The sequence below is a fragment of the Protopterus annectens genome, chromosome 13.part0 (assembly GCF_019279795.1).
Source record: "Protopterus annectens isolate FY-2018-M chromosome 13.part0, PAN1.0, whole genome shotgun sequence".
Taxonomy (NCBI): domain Eukaryota; kingdom Metazoa; phylum Chordata; order Ceratodontiformes; family Protopteridae; genus Protopterus; species Protopterus annectens.
Genome location: NC_056747.1, coordinates 532,940,038 through 532,952,497, shown reverse-complemented (window position 1 = coordinate 532,952,497; position 12,460 = coordinate 532,940,038). Strand labels below are relative to the sequence as shown.

Sequence of the window (12,460 nt, the reverse complement as noted above, 5' to 3'; positions counted from 1 at the left end):
GAGTAATACTCAGCTATTCTCACTAGCCTGTGAGTGCACAGATGGGTGTGTCTGTGTAATCCAATTCAGTTTCTGTTTCTGTACTCCTTGTTCGGAGAGCTCTAATTCTGTCTGCTTTTCCCACCTAGTGACTTTTTCACCTAAGTCTGCCCATTTCAAATTTCTATTCTTAGTTAAGCTAACATGTGGCAATCGATTAGATTTGTAAAGTGCTAAAAATTCCTGGGGTAATGAACAGCTTACTACACTGTTTCCTTCTGCATCCCAGTACAAATTTCGTAGCACTAGTCTGTTCGCATGGTTCTGAAACAATTCCTGTTCATAATCTTTATCAGGTCCTGGTCTATTACAGTAATATAGAGTACAATGCAACAAATGCTGTTTGTCAGTGTCGAGGGAGGGGGACTTACTGATGGTAGTTCATCAGTTCTTCGGTTACTGCCCCTGGACCAGTCGTTACTAAGTCCTGGCTGTACCAATAATATGTCTCACCCTCCGGTCGCACCACAAAAGTATCCATTTGTCGCTGTGCTTCCATACCCTGCATGGTTGGAACTACGGCTATGCCAAATATCTGCATTAAGTCTCTACCCAAAAGGTTTACTGGGCATTTTGCAGAAACCACAATTTTACTTCTCTGGGTCATCCCTGAAACGGGGTCTGTTATTGCTATGTCATGGGAGAGTGGCTCCCGATACAGCTGTCCATTAGCTGCCTTCACTAGTATATAATCTGGTGATTCTGAATATTCCGGTAATTTGGAAGGGTGTATCAGGGTCCGTGAGACCCCTGAATCACACAAAAATTTGACTTCCCTCCCCTCTACCAGAAGCGTCACTTCCGGTTTTGTATCTGCTAAGTATAGCTCTAAGCTCAATAAAGCTAAGTCCAAAATTTCATTTTCTTCAATGTCTGAAAATTCATGTACATCCTCTACCCCTTCTATCACATCCTCTACCCTTGCTATCACATTTGCACTTGTCTTTTCCTGCTTATTTTCATTCAGTGATTCCTGACTATCATATAGTCATTCCTCATCTTCCTTATTTTCTGTAGTCACCTTCTTATTTAGCCTGCAATCCCTTGCTAAATGTCCTTTTTTCCAGCACTTAAAACATTCAGCTTTTTTCTTTCTTTCCTCAAAATCTTCTGATCGCTTGTCAGATTGTTTATTTCCCTGGGCATTTTTCTTACCCTTTCTCCCAGTTTGTACTACAAATACTTCTGACCCATCTTCTGCCGAAAATACTAGAGTTTTCTTTTTCTTTTTACTATTAAAATGTCTCTCTGCATGTCTAGCATATTCAAGTAATGGCTGTAGTCTACTTGTACGATGATCTACCATGTGCTTTGTAATAAAGCTGCTAATGGGAGTTATACTACCCTTCAAGAATGCATTCTTTAACTGTTGTTCATATGAGGAGTCTTGTGTCTGGTTTTCTGGTATCTGCATTCCGCAGCGGTTATTAAAACATTCTAACAGTCTAGCATAATATCTATCAACTGTTTCACCTTCCTGTTGGATACACTGATTAATGCAAGTCCAGTCAGCCCTAGGCTTCCACTTGTCAGAGATTCGGTCTGTCAGACCTTTTAGTCTGCCATCCAGTTCTGCATTAGTATGTGGGAGTGGTCTAAGTTGTGCATCACGAGGATTCCAGTCGCCACTGATCATGTGCCAATCTGGACCTACAATTTGTCTAACTACTTTTTCTACTTCTTCTCCATTCAAATGGTAACTTAATCTCATACCCTGTAAGTCTTCTAAAAATTTTCGAAAATTCACTTTCAGGTGGGGAATTCCCTCCGTGGCTTTCCGGATATCTTCCGGTGTCCACGGTCTATAAACTAAAAGAGTCAGATCCTGTCCTGCCTGAGGATTTGGTACTTCCATGAGTGGGCATATCTCTTCTTCACTCATAGCCTGTGATTTTCTATTTATTTCACATAATTCAATCTCCCTCCTCAAGTCGCGTGTTCGAGACCTTGTCTCGATAGGATCCCTGACAAAAGGTTTTGATGCTGTAGAAACAGCTGGATATAGCGGAGGTGGATCAGCTTGTCCACTCGCTTCATATTCTGGTAAAGGAAGCGGGGGGGTGAAGGAGGGGCCGTAACTATTACCAAGTTATTATCTTCTTTGACTAAGAACATTGTTTTTGAATTCTTTATTCCCTGTTCCCTGCGATTTGCTTCCTCAAGCCACCTATGCGCCTGAGGGACTCCTAATTGTCATTGCTTTTTTAGTTGACCTTTCGCGTCTGTTTTTAGTTGCCTAACAAGTTTCATAAGTGCAAGTTTATCTAAATTACCATCGAATTTATACTTATCAACCCATTTTGTGTAATACTTAACATTGTCGGCACGCTATAATTGCATATACTTCGCGTCTTCAGTTAGGGGCGGGTCTCGGGAACTTTTTGTACACTGATTTCCCATTGTTGCCTTAGCTAAGCTGTAAATTGTTATGTAACCCTTTTTATCACGTGGTACCACAGTTCTATACCTTTTCACAGTTTATCTAGAATAACTGCCTACCTATTCTGTTTCCCTGATCTATGACAAAAACTGTAACCCCTTTTTCTGTCCCTGATCTGCACATGCAAATCTACCTGACAAAAAACAGTTCTGTAATTAGTCCCTGATCTTAAAACAGAAATAAGGTAATTCATCCTTACCTGACCCTCCGTGAGTTGATCCACCAGATTGTTGACTCGTCCTCCAATCCCAGATCAGAAACAGTGGCTGGCCTCTTTCGAACGACAATTCAGTCGGAGGTCTTTCAAAACAGAAGAGCCAATTTGGCCTCTTCTCCATACGGATGCATGCCACCGGGCCCAATTCTGACCTAGGCCTAGAGCGAGAGGTACATTCCGGTCCGAAGGACCAAACTGTCAAAGGAAAAATATACTTTAAAAATGATCAAAACACGGTAGGTTCAGGTTAAGGCACTATAATCTTGCAGCAAGGAGACAAAAACGTGCTAATACAGAGTTTGTCTAACCAGAAACAGGAAATACTTTCATTTTTATACATTCTTAAACTGGTTATGTCCTACCAAGCTGACGTAACAAATTACCACCTTTTTCATCATCATCTGCTGACCATCTTTTCCATGAATTTCTGCTGATTTATCAATTTTTATATGAAACTTCCTAAGGAAAACAACATGGCCTTGATTACTCTCAGTTAGATACATGTTATGTTACCATTCAAGGTACTATGGCTAATTCAAGCACAATGCTAGCAGTTCATTTCTCTAATAATCCTTTGTCTACTTTATCTCTAAGTTACTGCAGCTGCACATGTTCCCATCCTTCGAACAGAGCTGATTGTCTAAAACTATCACATTTACAGAATATAGTATAGTTCATTCATTCGTTCCTGACCTAGCAGATAAGCACCTGCTTCTCAAGTACATTTCCAAAAGGCATAAACATGAATATTGCTGTGCTAGCAGTTACTAGGTCAGAGGGCAACTTGCAAGTTTCAGAAAGCATACTGCAGTTTTCAAAAAGCATCTTTTTCAGTCTCATATGAAACTCAATTTGCATATAATACAGTGCATGAAAAATAGAATGAAAAGTGTATTAAAATACTTGGTTATTAATTGGCATTAAGCATACACACATTAATACATATTTTTCTAACAGAAATCATCCTCTTTGTCTCTCTCTCACTCTCTGACAGACTGTAGTAGCAGTTCTTAGCTATTTCAGTTTGTCTACTATTAATCTAAAACAGATTTGTCCACATCAGCTAGTATCTTTGCTAAGTACATTTTAATATGTGCTGTAGCACACTGATAAAGCAAAATGTCTTAAAGGCAGCAGGTCTTCATTTTCTTCTAGACAGTATTCAGAAAAATGATTAAATACATTTTTATTTAACACACTCTTAAATGCTGTAAGTATAGCTTTGTATTTAGAGCATTTAAATGGCAATCATGGGAGCATTCATGCCTAATAATTTTATGCTCAATATGTGGGCATGCATTTTTTATTTTTATAGATTTTATTTTGAATTTGTCAACCAGAATAAATCACTGATCCCACTGGACAAATTTCAGTCTCAGCCTAGTTGAAAACATAATAGATACATGACATTATATACAGACTGAATGACAAAATGCAATATGTACATACACGTGTGTTAGTGGGCGTGTGTGTGTATATATATATATTACATATTATCACAACCACTTTTTCGCGGTAAGACCGCTCACTTCTCCGTGTGCAGATGTAGATGGTGATGCTGCCGTTATGTCAAAAAGTGTGTTTTCCTTCACACTGAAAGGTTGTTTTAGGCAGGGGTATCGTGGAAAATGGTGCAGATCATGGTTTTGGTGTACTTATGCTGTTTATTTGCACTCGCCGCTTCTTGATCGCTAATGCACTGATAAGCCGTCAGAATGTACTCGCATGTCAGCGCTGACTAACAATGGTACCAGTAAGGAATAAAACGATATCAAGGCTTGTCACCGCATTGCCTGCCATCACCTTTATTAGAAACTGTATGCTGCAACAACAAAGCTTGACAGCTTCTTTTCGTTTGTTTTTTTTTTTTTTGTGTAGCTATCAAGAAGTAGTAGACAAGTGGACAACTGTCAGCATGTGAGTCTGTTACATTAAGCGGGGCTCGCGGCTTGAGATATGGAATGCATGTTACACAAAACTGCTGTGGGAAATGTATCTCCAGTGACATGATGTCGGGGAAATGGCATAGCTTGAAACAAGCAGTCATTCCTCACATGTCATACCGTCTTTCCTACCTAAACAATGCTTTTTAATAAAGTTAATGTTGTCAATGTGATTCTGTATATACTTATAGTTAAATTGACACACCAGGAAGCGGTATTAGCGCAAAAAAGTGGTTGCGATAATATATATATATATATATATATATATATATATATATATATATATATATATATATATATATATATATATATATATATATATATATATATATATATGTATATATATATATATATATATATATATATATATATATATATATGTATGTATATATATATATATATATATATATATATATATATATATATGTATATTATATATATTATATATACAAAGTGAATATCATACTTGGCTTGAGGGTATAAAGGCAATAGATAAATGACATTATTTATAGAGTGACTTAAAAACACAATATATACATGCATTACATGCAGAGTGGACATGGAGTTGGCATGCTGAAAGTATCACAATCAAAAATAGGGTTGAAGCAAGGTATGCACACAGAACACAGGAATGAACAGGTTACGTTTTATAGAGAGAGAGAGATAAAGTAGTTGCAATTTCATTCCTGAAATATGTTTTTATTTGTGAATGGAAAATAAGGTAAGAAGAATGATCTTTTAGAAAAGAAGGGAGAGATTCCCACAGGTAAGGACCAAGAACTGAGAAGAAATGGTCTGTGCTGTGAAGCCTAGTATGGAGAGTTTGAAGGGAAAGACATGAGTGGTTAAGATGTGTAAGATTGTATGTTGGTGCCTCTCCAAATAGTCTGGAAGCTAGTGGAGCGAGGGTGTCATTCTTGATAAGTGTAAAAAGTTAGCACGTTGTTTCACAGGTGGCCATTTAGCTTTTTCACTGGTTTTCAGTAGTGTTCATTTCTACGGGACAGAACGATGAATCTAAAAATAGCATTTGATATGGACTGAATGGATACATTTCTTTTAGAATCTACAGCAATTAGTGGGAGACAATATTCTAGTTGAGCCAGTAAGATACCTTTATCTATGGAATTTCTACAGGATCTAGACAGAAAATGTGAGATTCTCTTAGCCCAGAATAGGAGAGTTGAATTTTTATGTGTATGGTGCAGATGGAGGTAGAAATTTAGGAAGGGCTCCAACCAAATCCCCTAGGTATTTGAATGAAGTGACATTTTCAATGGTGCTAATAAGACAATCAAGGATTTCTAGAGGCCTGGTGATAGAAGTCTGCTTTTGCCTAGTGCCAGAATAGACCTCTGCAGAGGGACCGATGGAGAGGTTGTATTGAAATTAACAGAGAAGTGGCCATTAGAGAGGTAGTTTTTGAAGCAGGGCAGTGTGTCATCACTAATGCCTATTTCAGTGTGATAGTCTGGGAGAACTCAGTGAATTGAGTGACAGACAAGATCAAAGGCTCTAGTGAGTTTATTTACATTTGCTTAGTTCACACTACGCTGAGGATATAATCCAAATTGTCATTACCTCAAGTTATAAGACATTAGGAATGTTATGCTTATTCTTACTTCCTTCCAGTTTTCCTGGCTGTGGAATACTACAAATCAGTGCCACAGCTCAGTTGCTAAACTACTAATTAATGTGTACTTCTGTCACTGCAAGAAAGACACACATGGGAAAATGTACCGATGCTTTCTCAAAAAGAAGGATGCAGTTTGCAGAGATCAGGCATTCCACTTTTCAAGTAACTTTTGGGGAAAAAATGAAAATGACCACACTCCGTCATGCAGCCAGTGAAGCCAAGAAGAAAGCAACCTCCTATTTCATGTGTCAGCAGCTGAAGCGGGAAGCAGCTGCACCTTGGATGACCACTGTCTTGAGTAAGTGTTAAACAGAATCCAGCTCTGCAGAAGTTATGAAAAAAAAAAAAAGAGGCGCGCATCAGATAATGAAAAGAACACAACACAAGGAGAACGACAACAAGAAATCTGATCCATCTTTGCAGGATGAATGAGTGGACTATGTGGCCTTGAAGTATGGACATTCCTTCTGAAACATAAAGTGACATAGGAAAAATAGGATGTTGTTTACTAACCTAGTTACAAATACTGCTGTCTAATGGCTGGGATATTTCCCACTTCAAGCACTGTCTATCAGCAGAGGTACACTATACATGTGAAACTGAACTCCACTACTGTGTATTATGTATATTATGCACCATTCATATTTACACTGAAGACCTGAAAGAAACAAAATTCATATCACCTGCTCCTCAGAGTTTTTCTGAGAATTGCAATGGAGCTGGAATTGAAGTTGCAGCTTGAGTTGTTCATCCTTGATTTCAAAAAGACCAGTGTTAATGCAGCTGCTCTACATTTCCCCCAGCAAAGCATGTTTCCACAGGTGCCTGTTCCACCTGAGATTTATAATCTGAAATGGAGTATAACACTTGTTACTGTAGCTAAAATATGCTTTGCACATAAAGTACCAGTCAGAAATGAAACAGCTGCTTACACTGTAATGTCTACTGTCAGTGAAGCATTGAACTACATGGGGCTTTTGTACTGCTGGAACCAAACAAGTCTTCTATTTCTGATGAACTTTTCACCTGGTTCTCTGATGTATATGTGAATGAACGGATGGAAGATAACATGTAAAAATCAACATAGTCTTGTCAGCTGGCTCAGCCCTGTATGTACTGACATTCTAATCTATTCATGAGTTCACAATCCAGGACTTACATGCACATAAATAGCTCTCCTGGACTTACCATGCATACAAATAACATTCTAGGACTTACTATGCACATAAATACCACTGAGAAGTGGCATAGGAGGTGATGTTTGTATTAGAGGGGCTATTTAATTGCAATTACAATGTTGTTCCATGTGGTATGTTTGGATCAAACCTAAACTGTCATTCTAATGGAATCTGACTTGAGTATCTGTTTCTTCTCCCTATTGAAAAAGTGGTAGTGACACCATGAGCAGCTGTCCTAGATTGTGAGCTAAAAAGGGTAACTGTTCATGCTGAACTGTATGTTGTAGTGACTGTGGACAGTAAGCACAGCTGTCTGTGTTTAGAATATATCTAAGTTGCAGTGGTTGTGAATGATAATTGCAGCTGTTCATGCCTGGACTATATCTCTGTTGTAGTTGTGAACAGTAAAGACAGCTATCGATGTCTAAACTAATATATGTTGCAGTAATTGTGAATAGTGTGGATGCTGTTTATGCATAAACTATAGTTGTGTACTGATCGTGATCAAACAGTAGTTGTGTTGTATTGAATATGAATAGCAAGGGCACATTCATGCCCGGAATATATTTGTATTGTACTAACAAAACAGTAAAGACAGTTAGTGCTTGGATTGTTTGTGTGCATTGTACACACTGATTCTGAGCAGTAAGGACAGTTATTAATGTCTGGTCTGTATTTGTGTTGTATTGACTTTGAACAGTAAAAACAGTTATCCATACGTAGACAATATTTGTGTTTTAGCAATTGAGAACAGTAAAGACAGTTATTCATTTATGGGACTGTATGTGTGTTGTACTGACTATGAATAGTGGGAACAGCTGTCAATGACTGCGCTACATCTAAGTTATAGTGACTTGTGAACAGTAAGGACAGTTATTCTTGCCTGGACTATATTTTTGTTGCAGTACATAACCTCAGCATATGAGGTGTTACTGCTGCTACAAGCATTGTTTTTACATCTATTGTTTGAGTTCCATCTCTCTAATGTACTCCTGGAAGTTTCACCACTGCTGCTGATCATAGTAGAAATGCCAGTGACTACATTTTTCTTTTGTTTGTTGAGTATACATTTGTGGATCAGACATCTGCCTTGCTTTTTGAGATTTGTAGATTTCAGGGTGTTACATTAATTACAGAAAAATAAGTACTGTTGCATTTTCAGTCAGGCTGCAGCTCATGTTCCTACATCAGCCATAGTATGCTGCATGTATACAGTGTTGCACTAATTTGACAAATTACAATTCAGCAATTTTGATTTAACTGTATCAGAAGCATACTCCACAACTTGCAGAAATGAACATATGAACACCTTCAGAGAAATATGTTTGTCTCTAATTTAGCAGCTTTATGTATAGGTGATTGTTTCTGCATCCTGATCTTCCACTGCATATGAATTCAACTTAATGCAACTCAGTGTCTTTTTTGTATTGCTTTAGCTGCTCATGTTTTCAGTTTAATGCAACACAACGTGTTTTCTTTTCTCATTGCTTTATATTTTGCCCCTGTTGTCTGATGAGTATCTGGATGCTCACAAAATGATCAAAGTGCAGCCATCCTCTAAACAGCTATCAGTAAATTTCTTTCACTCTCTCCCCTACATGGCTGTTTTAAACTCAAGGGCTTGGCATGGAATAGGCTGATATTTGGACTGTCGCTGCTTCTGTGGATAACACAAATCATTAGCAGCTTATCCCAAATTGTAACCAGATGTGCTGGTTTTGCTATCAGTCTGCACTGAAAATGGCAGCTCTGTCATTCTTCCATACACTTGCCCACAGCTCTCCCACCAAGAAGGAGGTTACTGTCATTTTACTGTCACTCCTGTCAGTTCCTTTAGCTTCTGAGCTGTTAATCAAACGTGGACAAACTACAGCATAGTCAGGGTTTCCTGCAGTCATTTTACAGACCAACATTTATCTCAGTGTCTTAATTCATAATTCTTTGATTTACACCATGTGTTCAGTCCTTTCATTTCCATTCTGTTGTATTTTTTCCATACATAGAAAAATTCTGTGCATGTATGTGTACTTGCAGTAGAGATGTCAGAAAAATGGAAAATCAGTCAAGCTTAAGACCATAGTGTCTGATATTTGATCTCACCTCCTTTGATGTTAGCCAGGACTGATAACTAATTTTGGATGATGTACTAAGGATGACTACTTCATCAGGTTTGTTTTACTGAAGCAAAGGGATAAGCAGATAAGGCAGTTAATGCAGCTGTATGACTTGGAATTAAAGTCTGGGCTTAAGGAGCAGAATCGTTTGGTAATAAAAAGAAAACCAGAAGAATGTGAGAAGTTCGTGCTTCTCTAATAGGATACATGTTTTCACTTTATCTTTTATCACATTCATGTTTTATTTTGTATTTTGTCATACAAGTTCTAAAGAGTATAGAAAATATGCAGTTTAGCAAACATAAAAACAGAAGTATTTAGCACACTTAGTCATAGTTCTTTTCTTACTGTCTTAATTATGCTCTGAGATGAAGAAAATTGTTCCTAAAATCAAGAGTGCGCACAATAAATATGTCAGGAAGAAGCCTCCTTTACTTCATGAAAACACCATAGTGAATCAGGCTTCTGGAGAGGAACTACAAATCGCAAGAAAGAGAATTATGATTTTTGTAGCAATGCAACTACCAGTGATTGACTGATTTATTTTGTTTGTTTTTATATATTTGCAGATTTATCCCATTGTGGATAAAAATAAAAGACAACGATTTGCATTAATTATCAACAACACTACATTTGAACACCTAAACAAGAGAAATGGAGCTGAAGTGGATCAAACTGAAATGAAGAAACTCTTGGAAGGGCTGGGTTATGAAGTAAAACTTCACAAAGATTTAAACTCCCAGGTAATACCTTCATTAATCTTTTTGGTCAGGAAACTCTGGTGCATCCAGAGCTTTTTAGTAGGTCTCATTTTCTACAATTACTAGTATTTCAAGGAGGACAGATATGAGTAATTTTATGTTAAGTTTATGTCAAACCCAGAGCTGTTGGACATGGCCCACTTAAAGAAATCCCAATCCCTCCGAGCTACACGCTCTAGGGACCTAAACCTTGTCACCACATTAAACAGAACATGCCGGAGGGATAGATTCCTGTCCCAGAGACTTCCCATACTCTGGAATAAACTACCCATCTATATCAAACAAAGCTCCTCATTAGCACTCTTCAAGAAAAATCTTGATGATTGGATGGGAAATAGGAAATTCACCCCGGGGATCACCTCTGTGACTCTGCTCAACAGTGGCACAGGAAAATAATTTTCTTGGGTGGCAAAAGCCAGGGTACCTTTTTGGCTGGGCTTGTATAGGCCCCAAGGCTGATAGCCTAGTACCTACCTATGAACCTATTAAGAAGGCATTTCTAGAATTTTTAAAAGACTAAAGTTTGATTTGCACATGTGAACGTCACATAGTGACAATGTATACAATGAGCAACACCATAGCTTCTGTCCTTCTTTTACAATTCCTGCCACAGTGAAATCAACCTCATGGAACAAAGTGACAGAAGCACTGTGAGACAGGCTTCTACTGCAGAACTACAGAAAGGAGAAATACAATGTGCATTCACCTCAAATGACATACAGTCTGGATATGGCATTGTATGTGCCAATCACTGCGTATAATCACAGTAATAATTGGTATCATTAAAATCGTCAGTAGTTCTTACCATTATATGCCTCTATTGTATATCTGGACAGTATGTACAGTAAGACACACACACACACACACACCAAAATGTCACTTACCCGAAAGTCACGTCCATGAGACAACTTCTCTTTAATGAAAACCCGGATCACCAGAGTTTTACTCTGGGAAATTAACCATTTGGCCACAATGGTGAACTTTGCCTTTTCCTCCACTATAGTGTGATCTCGGAGTTGGAATATTTACTTGAGGGGTTGTAAGGGGCATAGCCCCCCACCCACTTCGGTGGGTTTGATTTGCTTCCCTTCATTTGTTTTTTTTTTTTTTTTTTTTTTTGTGGTGGCCAAGTGGTTAGTTTCCTGGAGTAAAACTCCAGTGATTCAGGTTTTTGTTAAAATAAAGTTTTTGGTGAAGTCATCTCGTGGATGTGATTTTCGGGTAAGTGACATTTCGATAACACAAAGTAGACCCATATCTATATCTACAGAGGATCAAAGTTTTGAAATATCGAACCAACAACAAAAAAAAAAAATTTTAATGTGAAAACTTCTGAGTTCATGTTTTTGCAGGGGGGCAAGCCCCCTGTACCCCCGATACCTCCTGCTACTTAAATATGCCAACTCCAAGATCACACTACAGTGAAGAGAATGGGAAAAATTCCCATTCCGCTCTGTACGGTGATCTACATTCACAAGGTTTGTATTTCAGAACTTTGATCCTCTGGTCTTTGATGATCAGAAGTTCAATATTCTGGTATTCTGAACATATGAAGGGGATCTATATATAGGGCGCCCTTGTATATATATATATATATATATATATATATATATATATATATATATACAAGGGCGCCCGCAGGCAGGTGCAAGGGGGTGCACTTGCACCCCCCTGGAACCGGATGGCTGAAAATGCAATTTTATTTTAATTAAAAAAAAAAAAAAAATGTTTTCGCTTTTTTAAGCGTTCGCTTTAAGAATGCCCTTTGCATCGCGTTCCCCTTTAAGAGTGCCCTTTGCATCCTTTCTGGTTGCACAGACGCAACAGGTCTTTGCGACCCGTTTTCATCTTCTGTGTCTGTGCGATCATTGGTTTACGTCTTTTACGCGCTTACCGGGGATTTGAATTGCAGAGGATGTTTGGACTATTAACGCGCCAGATGAATGTAGAAGGGAGAGGTAGGTGTGTGTATATATACATATTCAGTCATGCAAGATCTGATAATTAGAAATTAGAAGTGAGTATAAAATGTATTTTAACTTGTACAAAGCTGCACTGTAAGACAGCAAAGGAACACAATTTTGGAAATTTTAACACAACAAAAGAGACTTTGAATGTTGTAAAGAAAGTCA

General features: G+C 38.0%; 1 protein-coding gene across 2 annotated transcripts in view; it reads left to right on the top strand.

The window, feature by feature from the left end:
* LOC122787442 (caspase-1-like) overlaps window positions 1-12,460 on the top strand; it is a 356,567-nt gene that overhangs the window by 239,854 nt on the left and 104,253 nt on the right. For both annotated transcript variants that reach the window (XM_044054158.1, XM_044054157.1), the window contains exon 4: window positions 10,137-10,310. In XM_044054158.1, coding sequence (XP_043910093.1) covers window positions 10,137-10,310 — 174 coding nt within the window. The remainder of the gene's footprint in view (window positions 1-10,136; window positions 10,311-12,460) is intronic.